This window comes from Paroedura picta, chromosome 15, assembly GCF_049243985.1.
Source record: "Paroedura picta isolate Pp20150507F chromosome 15, Ppicta_v3.0, whole genome shotgun sequence".
NCBI lineage: Eukaryota > Metazoa > Chordata > Lepidosauria > Squamata > Gekkonidae > Paroedura > Paroedura picta.
Window position 1 is genome coordinate 26,531,668 of NC_135383.1, and position 13,171 is coordinate 26,544,838.

General features: G+C 48.9%; 1 protein-coding gene across 10 annotated transcripts in view; it reads right to left on the minus strand.

Annotated features, from left to right (window-relative positions):
- Positions 1-13,171, minus strand: part of ACACA (acetyl-CoA carboxylase alpha) — a 252,188-nt gene that overhangs the window by 148,084 nt on the left and 90,933 nt on the right. For all 10 annotated transcript variants that reach the window (XM_077312781.1, XM_077312780.1, XM_077312776.1 and 7 more), the window contains 4 exons: positions 10,384-10,497; positions 2,614-2,727; positions 1,309-1,398; positions 623-741 (listed from right to left, as the gene is read on the minus strand). In XM_077312781.1, the coding sequence (XP_077168896.1) occupies positions 623-741; positions 1,309-1,398; positions 2,614-2,727; positions 10,384-10,497 (437 nt within the window). The remainder of the gene's footprint in view (positions 1-622; positions 742-1,308; positions 1,399-2,613; positions 2,728-10,383; positions 10,498-13,171) is intronic.

Below are 13,171 nucleotides of genomic sequence, written 5' to 3' on the forward strand. Positions count from 1 at the left end.
CGAACAAACAAAAGCATACATGTTCATGCAGAAAAACTCTTAAAAACAGTCAGAAGGCTTTGGGCTGATCCTGCGTTGAGCAGGGGGTTGGACTAGATGGCCCCTTCCAACTCTATGATTCTGTGATTCTAAGGCCCATGAAAAGAAAGGGAAAAGGGTGACCCAGCATGTGATTTCCATTGCCAGGAACACTTGCCTCTTAAGCTGCGGAGTCAGGCCCACCCCTCAGCTACAAAACTGAGAAGGAGTGACTCCCCACAGAAACTGCTCATCACAGACATTCTACACTACTGGAGAGGTCCTGTTTGCAGATGGAGGGAGAAAAGAGAGGCCGCCTTCACTGCAGTGTGGAGAAAAACAGCTATAAAGGAATGCCTCCTCACAGGGCACCATGTGGAATAATTTAGAAATAGTCTAGATTGGAGGCCATTAACATAGGCACTGACCCAGATTCATCTTCCAGCTTTTGATGCAACCAGTGTACAACCAGCATCTGTACTTTTTGATTTTCTCCATCATGTTCTCCCACTAGGCAATGGAAGAGAGGCCTATAACACTGCTACTAGTTCGCTCTCTCTGTCTCCCCACCACCACCTCCTCCCTGAAAATCATTTCTGGTTACCTGTTGGGGTGAGATGTCGGTAACATGAACTGAAACTCTACTACACAGGTGCTGTCTTTCAGCTGCCGATGCTGGACGCTGTTCAGCTCATAGGCAATGTATGCCCTTCGAACATACACCTGGGAATAAACAGCCAAAGAAAACCAATTCTAAGAAATAAAATTCACTCTTAAAGAATTGCAGCACCTCAAAGTTAAAACCTCCCTGCACAGGAAAGTTAACACTTCCATGTGCCACTGGATTTTAATGAGCACAGTGGTCTTTTCATGCATTTTGGGAGTGTACAAGGATACATGCGCTGAATACCAATACCCGAGCATGCATTCCAAAGTCTCCGTGATTTTTTTTCAACAACAATGTTGCTAGCCCTCATGGCTTGAAAACACCAAAGGAGTGTTTACAGCAATATTTCAGACGCTCTGCTGCGCATTTCCTTCCGACTTAGTAAAAGGAAACCAGCTATGCACACCTAGAAATTTATTAGCATAAATTTGCTGGAGTAGAATCCAGTGCAAAAATACTTTAATTCTTCTGTGCATAGTTTTTAAGTGCAGAGTAGACACAGCTTTTAATCAGTGCTTTAGAAAAGTGACTTGACTGGGGAGGGGTTGCAAGAAGAAAGGCCAACCGTCTAGAAGAGAGAAATGCACTTAAAAAAAAATTCTTTGGAACAAGAAGAAACTTACCTCCAGAGCTGCCATTCTCACCACCTGGTTGCTATGATAAAAGAAGTTTGGAAGTACGTCAAAGATAGATGTCTCTGAAAGAATAAGTTTCTAGGAGGGGAAAAGAAAGAGACACTTTTTCAAAGAATAGAACTCTGATCTTATCCTAGCTGGATAATCTTGGGGCGACTAACAAGTGATGAAGGTAAATCTGGATGAAAATTTGTTCTCTCACCTTTAGTCATCTTTAGTAAGTGCAATAATCCCCGAAGCCTCTATGAAAGCAAACCACCCAACCAAAAGGGAGACTGCCCGCTGTGCCTCTGTGTAATCTCTGTTCTGGCCTCACTTCAAGAAAGGATGTGGACAAAACTGAGAGGCTGCAGAGGAGAGCGATGAGAATGATCCGGGGCCTGGGAACCAAGCCCTGTGGGGAAAGGCTGGGGGACTTGGGAATGTTCAGCCTGGAGGAGAGGAGGCTGAGAGGGGACAGGCTTTCTTTAAGTCGCAGGACCGGCAGTCATTGGTTTAAACTCTATGTAGAACAGTACTGGCTGGATATCTGGGGGAAATTTTCAAAGTCCGAGTAGTTCAGTCGTGGAATGGGCTGCCCCAGGAGGTGGTGAGCTCCCCCTCACTGGAAGTCTTCAAGCAGCGGCTGGACAGAGACTTATCCTGGATGCTGGAGGCTGATCCTGCATTGAGCAGGGGCTTGGACTAGATGGCCTGTGTGGCCCCTTCCCACTCCAGAAGTCTATGATTCTATAACCAATGACTGTTGGTGGAGGGGAAGGCTGTGTGCCTTCACCAGATACAATTCAGTGACGACACCTACTCCTGATGTAGACATGCCACAAGATTACTTACCAGGAGGACACTTCCCACTGCCTCTCTGCAGTAAGGATTGTTCTGGCTTTGCTCTTTCCAGTCATGAGTAGAACTCAAAACTGAGCTTCTCAAAGAAACCTGACTGGGGGAGGGGAGGTCTATTTTGAGGTCATACATTTCTCCTTTCACTTTCTCAAAATTGCCACTTTTTTTGGCCAGAAGAGAAATCTATACCTCAGAATGTGGTTTAGAAAATGTGCTCAGCCATCAAAAATCTGGGAGGCCCCAAGGCTCCACTCAGTCCTCTCATCACACCACGGTTAAGGAAGACTAACCATGATTTGCCAGGATACGCAAACTGACCCAGCTGTTTACGGCGAGTCAGGAAAAAGCGGAATCCACCGTTAGAAATGGATTGGCAAACCGAAATATAACCTAGAGGTTAAAGGTGTAATAGAAATTAGAAGTGGGGTCCATATTCAGTCACGACACCCTTACCTGCAAGTTCTCGATACAGAACTGATGTCCATACATATCGATGGCCGAAAGGAAGATGGATTCTACCTGGTTGTGCCGAAGCTCATAAGAAGGCAAGTGGGACGCGATGAGGACCTAGCAAGAGGAGAAAGGGCACAACAACAGTTGCAGGGATTGCATTTTTCTCTGTCAGGCAACAAAATTGCAACTGGAGCACTGAATTCAAATCCCATCACTGCTGTGAACTTGCTGAGAAGACAGATATTGTCTCTGTACCTCAGTTTCCCAAACTATGAAACAAATAACAAGCAAAAGGGACTCTTTTGATAGTGAAGGAGCTTTGATGAATAGCAATTAATGGATACCAAGCATTTTTTTTCACTATGTGTTCATCATATCCCTTTGTTATCCTTCCCACAAACCTGCAAAGCAAGTACAAAGGAACATGGATCCTTCATGTGCAAAGGAAATGTACCTCTGAACACCAGCTGTCAGGAAGAAGAGAGACACTGGGTGGATCTACTGCCTTCATATCCTGGTGGTTTTCAAAGAACTGGGACAAATGGAGGAGAAGGAGAAGGAGAAGGAGAAGGAGAAGGAGAAGGAGGAGGAGGAGGAGGAGGAGGAGGAGGAGGAGGAGGAGGAGAAGGAGAAGGAGAAGGAGAAGGAGAAGGAGAAGGAGAAGGAGAAGGAGGAAAAGGAGGAGAAGGAGAAGGAGAAGAAGAACTCCTATACACCAAAGAAGGGTCACATCAGTTTCAACTGACGTGGGAGCTCAAATCCCTTCCCCCTTCTCCCTGCAGTCCTAGAGTGGCCAGCCTCCAGGTGGGCCTGGGATCTCCCAGATTTACAACAGGGCTCCAGACTAGAGAGATCAGTTCCCCTGGAAGAAATGGCAGCTCTAGAGAACAAATTTCCCCTCCCCCAATTTCCCCCTCCACAGGCACTACCCCCAAATCTCCAGGAATTTCCTAGGCCAGAGTTGGGATCCCTATGTGGTCCCCCAAACAACTGTTCTTAAAAGGCTGAAGAGCTCTAATCATGGATATGCTTGCTCTCTTTAGACCAGGGGTAGTCAAACTGCGGCCCTCCAGGTGTCCATGGACTACAATTCCTATGAGCTCCTGCCAGCATTCGCTGGCAGAGGCTTATGGGAATTGTAGTCCATGGACTTCTGGAAGGCTGCAGTTTGACTACCCCTGCTTTAGACCAAGGAGGTCTGTGGGAACTCCAGAGGGAGTCTGCAGCCTTTCCCCTCCTGCCGGGACTTGGGTTCCGGACCCGAAGCAAAACATCATCAGGACCTCCACTCCACCCACTAATAGTGGGAGGGAGGGGGGGAAGTGGAGCTGCCGTTCTTGCCATGCCGGTAATATTGGCAATGTTATTATTGTTTTTATGGGGTTTTAATGGGGATTTGTGATATTGTTACCCGCCACAAGCCGCAAGGGAGTGGCGGGATATAAATCTACTACTACTAATAATAATAATGGACTTAGCCACGAACAAAGGAATTTGCTGCTTCCATTGCCCCCTTCCCCCTCCTGAGCATGAGTGAGTTCTCTTGCGGCTTCTGGGCCTGGGAAGGGGTGGAGCCTGCACACTTCCTCCTGCCTTAAACCGCCTCCTCCCCTCCCCTCCCGGCCTCCTTGAGCCTGCCTGTTAATGCAGGTGGTGATGTCACTTCTGGGGGCATGTCAGGGAGGCATGGGCAGCTGACATCACTTCCAGGGCTCCTTGAAGCCTGAAAGATTATTTCAGGGTATCCTCAATGGTCAAAAGGTTAAAAAAAGGCTGCTTTAGACTCTTCGTAGAAACCAGTTGCTGTCTGCAACCTTGACAATTCAGAGGAAGGGCTTCTAAAGTTAGGGGAAAACTGAATCCAAAGAATTCTCATTTCAAGAAATGAAGCCCTGGAGAGGGACCCAGGCCCAGTTTGGAAAGCCACAATCCAGCCAGGAAAGGATGCCCAGCAGCAGCACAATAAAGGCCTCTGCAAGATCGGCAGCATCCCCAGCATGCCGCTGAGAGGTTCAGTAACTCTGAGTGGTTCAAGGGCAGGGATTGCAATTCGGCAGAAGACAGAAAAGGTCACCGAACGGCTTCAAACGCTGCTCATTTTCAATGCTCATGCACTGGAATTAAGGGGGGAGCCAGGCAGAGAATTCTACCCCCCCCCTTAAGCTAGCCTCCCTGCTGCAAGACTTTTAGAATGGAAATCAGGATAGCACAGAGAGGAAACAAGCTTCCAGGGGGGTAGAATTATTGAGAGACAATTAGATCCTTCTCGTTCCCCCCACTATTTTAATTATATAGAGAAGCCACTCGCTGGCGAGATGGACTTAAAAAGAGCTCTCCAGGTGTACATCTGGTATTTAAATTGGAATCTAAGATGGGTAACCTTGGAGAAAAAGGGACACATATCAAGATTTTTTCCTTATTTCATTTCTAAAAAAGAAACTAATTTCCAGCTGCCCCCAGGGAGCCGCTCAGATACCTTCTCTTCACAAGCCACGTTTCTTTTCCCTTGCGAGTTCCAGGAAACGATCTCTGCTTTGTTCCAAGGATCCCGATCTTAACGTACTTGGGTTGGTGCCTTGCTTTTTTGGGTGGTGACCAACCCCTGGCAAAAAGGGCACTGCCTTGCAGGGATGATTGGGCCACTTCCCTTACCCACATGGCCATCCCAGAGAGGAGCACGAAGTGAGCTCTTATTATTCTGGCTTTTCCCCCATCCTCCCATCCAGATTCTTAATTTTCCTAAATTGCGGTGCAGCACCCATGCTATTGTTCACACTGGCCCATCAACCACCTGAGCAAATAAGGGACAATAAAATTCTCTGTTGTATCAATCTGCCCAACAGTTAAAGACATGACACCATCACCATTTCTAAAAATTCACAGGGAAGAATATACCAAATGCAACCAACTAATGTTTGTAATATCATCATCAACATATTAACACAATTCTCTTGAGAGAGAGAGACCTCTAAGTGGGTTAGGAGATAGGGAATGTGCGTCTGCAGACAAGACACCAGCCAGTTACCAACCTTGTTCTAATGGTCCGTCTCTGTGTGCAGCCCCACACCGGGACCACAGGAGGTGGGCAAAGCTCTGACTAAATATAGAAGGTAACACTGCTTTACCAAAATCAGCCTCATTGTGAGACTGGAGGTCTATAGCATCATGTAAGTTTCATCTCTCGTCCAGGTTGCTGCTCTGCAGACCTCTGCCAGCAGGACTCTACTGTGAAAGGCAGCTGAAGCACTCTGTGCTCTCTTAGCATGTGCCCAAATAGCAAAATGACGTTCCAAATGTGCAGCACTGTAAGTGGCAAAAATGGACGAGGCCACCCAGCAAGAAATGGATTAGGATGAGGCTGCTCTCCCCTTCTTAGGACCCCAACCGCAAACAAATAAGAACTTTAAATAGAGCATCAAACTCGGTTCTATCCAAATCAGAAAGGAGAAGGAGAATGAATGAATGAAGAATCAGAAAGGAGGATGCTTTAGGATGCTTTGGGCTGATCCTGCGTTGAGCAGGAGGTTGGACTAGATGGCCTGTATGGCCCCTTCCAACTCTATGATTCTATGAGAACATGGTCACAGCAGTGGTCAGCACCACTAGACCCAGCAGCCTTGGTACTGAGCAAATGGGCTGCCAGTGATTCCAAAGGAAGGGATGGGACGCAGATATGAGGGCAGCAGCTGTTTCCAGCGGAATCTAAATGAGTCCCTAGAAAGTGACTTTTTGAGAGGGCACCTCAACGTTGAGCCTCACACAAGGAACTTGGGGACTGATTGCCCCTGGACAAGGCCCCAACAGAAGCCAGACATCCAAAAAGGAGCAAAGAGCAGTCCCCGCTATCCACAAGAAGGCAATGACAACAGCAACACATTCAGTAGAGTCCTTCAGGGCCGTAGCCAAACCAAATGTTTTTATTTATTTATTCATTATTTATTAAGGGGTATTTTGAAAAATTTTAGAACTGTAATGCAGATGTAGGTATTTCCTATGGGAATCACGGATCAATACACTTCGTTTAGGTCAAGGACAGCAAACCAGGGATCTTGCCATACAAATCTGAAGGTAAAGACACCATATGAAATTCAAAAAATCAGCAAACATTTATTAAGATTTCTCAGCTCAAGAATAGAGCGGGAGCCCTTGTCCTTTTTCTCAACAAAGAAGAAACATTCATAAAATCCATAAGAAGCTGTCCCTTAAAAATTAGCTCTTGAAGCTGAGTAGACAGTTCCAGCAGGGGGTTACCACTGCACAATCTATGCAGCATTCAGGGTAAACCTTTAAATCAATTCTATGACTGTGGAAAACAATAGAAGAAAAAAAAAGAGTCTTGAATAATCACTTCCCAAGTGCCAGAAGAATGAGACAATGGGCCTCCAAACATGGGAGCAGACGAATTGCCCAGTGGTAGAAGTCAAAACTTTGAAACTTGTTGGACCTGGTCTGTAGGCAGTGAATGCAGAGTAGCCCTTGGTTTCCTCTTCCAATTGTAAGAAGGTTGGCATGGATGGTTAGGATACTGAAATCCAGTACTCGACTGGATTCAAGAAGGACATCGATAAAATTGAAAGGGTACATAAGAGAGCGACGAGGATGATCAGGGGCCAAGGGACCAAGCCCTATGAAGATAGGTTGAGGGACTTGGGAATGTTCAGCCTGGGGAAAAGCAGGTTGAGAGGGGACATGATAGCCCTCTTTAAGTATTTGAAAGGTTGCCACTTGGAGGAGGGCAGGATGCTGTTTCTGTTGGCTGCAGAGGAGAGGACACGTAGTAATGGGTTTAAACTTCAAGTACAATGATATAGGCTAGATATCAGGGAAAAGATTTTCACAGTCAGAGTAGTTCAGCAGTGGAATAGGCTGCCTAAGGAGGTGGTGAGCTCCCCCTCACTGGCATTCTTCAAGCAAAGGTTGGATACACACTTTTCTTGGATGCTTTAGGATGCTTAGGGCTGATCCTGCGTTGAGCAGGGGGTTGGACTAGATGGCCTGTCTGGCCCCTTCCATGATTCTATGGACGTTCGTCGTCCTCAAAAGAAAGGCCTGGAAAACCTCTGGCCAAATCTATTCCTTTGTTGCTGGAGTGGTGGGAAAGAAACTAGGGAGTGGACCACCTTATGATTCTTCTTTAAAACTGAAAGGTTTTCATCAGTGGACCGTGTAAAAAGAGAAGTCCTCTTGAAAGGGAGATCAGCACCTTAGATGCTTTAGGATGCTTATGGCTGATCCTGCGTTGAGCACGAGGTTGATGGCCTGTATGGCCCCTTCCAACTCTATGATTCTAGGGTTCTAATATGAGTTCTCCCCTATAACTGCTTGGTAACTATAACTTCTGAAACAGAGGACTGAAGATGAATAAAACTTGTGCCCCGGGTGTCTAAGCATCTGCTCTCCTTATCCGCCAGAGACAAATGCTGGCCCGGTCTGTACCAGGACTGCGTATCTTCAAGTTGACTGAGGACAGTGGAAGATGAGTGGATAGGTACTCTGCTGCTTCAGGCTTAATCTTATACAACGACTCCAATTTTCTCCGAGCTTGGACAGAAGCAGATTTGCTCCATATTGAAATGGTGAGATCTGAATGTCCTTCAATAATTGGGAGAGCTATTGTAGCAGGAGTGTCCAAATAAAGTCGGCCTAGGATTGGCATCTGAAGTAGACATGTGCAGATCTAGGGCTTTCACCATACATAAGAGTTGCTCCTCCCATTCCCTCCTGCGGAGCGGATTAAATAAAAGGCTAAGGTCTCCTGGGGAGGAGTTAGGGCGGGACCAGTCTGGGATAAAAACTCGGAGGGGACCAATCAGGAGCCGCGAAGCGGCTCCTGATTGGGCCCCTCCGAGTGTCACTCGGGGGCCAAGTGGCCAATTGGGAGGCGCGCGTAGGCCACTTGGCCCGCCCTGGACTGCTCGCCCAGATGCTTCACCGCCGGCAAAGGAGAAGAGCCACCGCGTCGAAGACGCGCCGGCCCTGCTCCTTTGCCAGCGGCGAAGCATCGTCCTTGCCTTCGGAGACCCCGGCTGCTCGCCGCACAGCGCCCTGCACCGCCACAACGCTCATGGTGAGCTTCCCCACCCCCAAGCCCCACCACCCTCCGACCACCCCCACATCGCCTACCGGACGCCTCGACGACCCACGGACCCACACTCCGCTCCCCCGGCTCGACGTTCCCTCAAGTTCCTCTGGACCTCACCTGGTTACCACCACTTCCAAGTCAGATGTGAATCTTTCCCAGCATTTCTGCTTTCCTTTGCTGGCCCCCTTCTCAGCTGGGACCCCTGTCCTCTGGTGGCTGCAGCTAAAGCTCAAAAGCCTACAGACCCAGAAAGGACACTGGCACTGGAGCAACATCACAGCACACAATGTTGCGTTGGCAGCAACACTGGGAGTCGACCCCGTGTTGCTGTTCTGGAGACTGCAGGCCAAAGAAGCAAGGGTGAAAGGGTGCCAGACCAAGGAAGGGGCCTACAGGGGCCACTCCTGCCCTCCTAAGAGAGCTGGCTGGTCTCACGCTCCCCAAAACCAGCTTTGTAATGAAGAGGAGCAGAGGCCACTGCAGCCCCCAACCCCCATCTCTCCCCTCTGGAGTCTTTAAGTAAAGAAGCACTTCCTTTTGTCGGTCATTCTACTGTCCATCGATTTTACTGGGGGGCCCAAGTTCATCAACTATGAGAGGGAAGTGAAATTACTCTCTACTGACTTTCACCAAATCTAGCCTGGGTTTATAAACCTTGGTTTCCTCTTCTCTAAACCAAAAAGCTCCAAGATGCTTAACTCTTCTTCATAAGGAAAGGTCTGCCAACCTCCCACGGCTGTTGCAAGGATTACAACAAGGCAACGTTTCAATCTAAATACTTGCATGCTCATCACATCACTAGAACTATTCCCATCAAATCTCTTCGTAGGGACTGACCAGTTGTGGCTTTTTTGTCCCTATCCCAGAGCATCTCCAAGGGGGCGGGGGGGGGGGGGGGAGTCCAATATATCAGCATCATTAAAATTACAAGCCGGTACACCCAAAATGGTAACTTCTTTCCTTTCTTAATTTCATGGCATGGGTTGGAAGGGAGGCACTGATGTAAATGTGGGGGGGGGGGTGAGCAGAGACTGTGGCTACATGGTCAGAGCAGGATGGGGCTTCAATCTCCGCTGTGCCTTGGACCCTTGCTGGGCGACCTTAGGCCAGTCAGACAATCTCAGCGGAGCCTACCCCACAGGGTGGTTGTGAGGATAAAACAGAGAGAGAAGAATGTTGTGTATGGTCTAGGTCCCATTTGGAAAGACAGAAAATAAATAAGGTTTTCACTTTTGATCCTGCTAATTGCTATGACATTTTGGAGGGTCGTGGCTCAGGATGTTTTGGGGGCAAAAAACACCCCAGAAATCACCAGGACACAGCAAAGGAAAAGCCACAGGTGGCCTTTCAGGGGCCCCAGATATTATTTTATTTAAACACGGTGTACTCGGCTTGATTCGTGAGGCAGCTTCCAAACAGCAAAGTTAGGACAGCTATAATACAACAATAAAATTACTGGAAAGGGGGACAAAAAAATCTAAAAGTATGCAAAAAAAAAGAGAAAGAAACATTTTGAACAATAATCGGGTTCACTGAAAGTTCATAGACAAGTTAGGGACACCATACCCGAGGGGGGGGGGATATTGCACATACACCCTGACCCCCCCCCCAAAGCCTGAGGACTCAGGAGTGTCCCAAGAGACAGCCTGCCCTGCAGCCTCTGGGAGTGTAGAAAGAGCAGCCCTTACCTGGCGGGCTCGAAGGGCCACCTTCGCATTGGTGGTCTTACTGAGCTGGGTTAGCTCCGTCAAAATATTGATCAGCTCATCCGTCAAGGTTGGATCTCTCCCACACAGCTGATCCTGGAGAAAAGAAGAAGAAAACAGGTTGGAAAACATCCTTCCTGTGTGGAGCAGAGAGAACAACGGATCCCCCTCTCCCTCTCGAGACATGAAACACCCCAAGCCCCCCACTGAATCCAAGACTCAGCAAGCCCAGCAAAGGGAAGGCAGTATCCAAACCTGCCATGACTGACCTACAGAATAGGGGAAGGGGCTGTATCTTGGTGAACTATACAGTTGGAAGTGGCCCACAAAGGGCATCTAGTCCACCCCCTGCTCAAGACAGGATCAGCCGCAAGCATCCAGGAGAAGGATCTGTCCAGCCGCTGCTTGAAGTCGGCCAGTGAGGGGGAGATCCCCACCCCCTTAGGCAGCTCACTCCACGGCTGAACTAGACTTACAGAATCCTAGAGTGGGAAGGGGCCATGCAGGCCATCTAGTCCCACCCCCTGCTCAATGCAGGAGCAGCCTCAAGCATCCAGGGTAAGTCTCTGTCCAGCCGCTGCTTGGAGACGGCCAGTGAGGGGGAACTCACCACTTCCTGAGGCAGCCATTTTAGAGTCACAGACTTGGAAGGGGCAATACAGGCCATACAGGCCATCTAGTCCAACCTCCTGCTCAATGCAGGAACTGCCTCAAGCATCCAGGTATCTGTCCAGCTGCTGCTCGAAGACGGCCAGTGAGGGGGAGCTCACCACCTCCTTAGGCAGCCCCTTCCACGGCTGAACTAGACTCACAGAATCCTAGAGTGGGAAGGGGCCATGGAGGCCATCTAGTCCCACCCCTGCTCAGTGCAGGATCAGCCTCCAGCATCTAGGATAAGTATCTGTCCAGATACTGCTTGAAGACCGCCAGTGAGGGGGAGCTCCCCACCTCCTTAGGTAACTGATTCCACTGCTGAACCACTTTCACCGTGTAAAATTGTTTCCTGATATCTAGCCGATATCATTCTCCACATAGTTTAAACCCATTTGCCCAGGCCTATCCCCTCTCAACCTCCTCCAGGCTGCATATTCCCTCATAGGGCTAGGTCACCAAGCCCCGGATCATCCTCATCACTCTCCCCTGGACCCTCTCCATTTTGTTCACCTCCTTTCCTAAGCGAGGCCTCTGGAACTGCATTGCTCCTACTTGACATGCAGATCACAGAATGAGTTCTTGGCTTCTTGATTTGAACAATCTCAAACGGGAGATCCTGGGAAAGGCCTGGGAAGCTGCTGCCCATCAGAGTAGACGATACTGAACCGGATGGGCTGGCACAGGATGGCAGTTCCATAGGCTTAAGTCATGGTGACATTCAGAAAGCAAAGAAGGTCCCTGGCGTCTCCACGTTAGGGATTAGGAAAACCCTTCTTCCAGCTTGAGACCTTTGGAGGGCCACCCCCTGTCTGACTTCACTACACCGACTGGAAGGAGAATGGTGGGGCACAGAACCAGGCAAACATCATATGTCTGAGTGTGGAAGAATCTTGGAAGCAGAGAGGCTGAAGTTGCCTTATGCAGTTACCTGGCCTCTCCGCTAAAGACGAAGGTAAGTCAAAAAGTATTGCTACAAAATCGTATAAACATTTATTAAACGCAAAGCTACTATTTCGTGACAGATCTTCCATCCAGTCTGCACACTTCTGAAGGCGGCTTTTCCATCTCTCCGACCCTTCTCTGAAGAATTCTATGACCTTCCGTTTACACCATGTAAAACCAGCCGTTCCGGCATCTTCCAGGGACTCAAACTGTGTTCCTTTTAAATGCTGAGCTTGGGGAACAAAAAGAAGACTGGAGGGGCACGACTGGGGCTGCAGGGCGGACGGGGCAAGGGCTCCCAAGGAAATCCTTGTAGGGCAGCCCTTGAAGAGTAAGATGGAAAACATTCCCAAGCACGACTTTCCTGGCCTTTTTCTCACCAATTTTCTTAAAACTTCTTCACAATAAGCCTCCAGGATTGTCCCATGTTCATCGAAAAAACTGCCTTGTTTGAAATTAAATGTTTTGTCTGGAATAACGTTTTCCCTCATATACCATCACCCTCTGCAATCATAAGGACAGGAGCCTGATTTTAGATACAGGGAGAAGCGGGGAAGCCTTTGGGGAACAAGTTTTCGACTTGCAGGAGTCTCTCTGCCAAGCACCATGGCAAAACTGCAGTGGCCGTTACAGGCCAGGGGGCTTCAGGCTTCCATCCCCACCTTGCCTCGCCGCTCAGGCCTTGGGCCAGACACGCTCCCTCGCTCCCCCCAACCCGCCTCCCAGAGCAGTTGTGAGGAGAAGGGGCCGTGTGAGCTGGAGACAAATGAATGGCCCTGGCTGGCCACTTGGGCAGGAGCCTGCTGGGCCGGCCAGAGCTCAGGTCTGACCCGGCAGGGCTCTTTCGGCCTGCCTCGTGTCAGGGATTTCCACAGAGACAGCCAATTCCTTCTCACTTCTCAAACTGCTCACGACTTGCACAGGTGAACAAAAAGAAAGCGGGGGGGGGGAGGGAGGGGAGAAGAAAAGAAGTTTAAAGTCCTTTCCTCACAAGAAGAAATCATCAGGCAACAAGAGAAAAAACAAAGCGGCCCGGTGGCGTTCCATTGGCTCCGGCCTGCCCTGATTGGCAAAGGCTGCGCGTGGCGCCTCAGACGGGTTCTTTGACAAGGCCTAACGCCTCTCCGGCACCCCCATGTAATTACACACTTGAGTGACTGGACTCTGAAGAAAA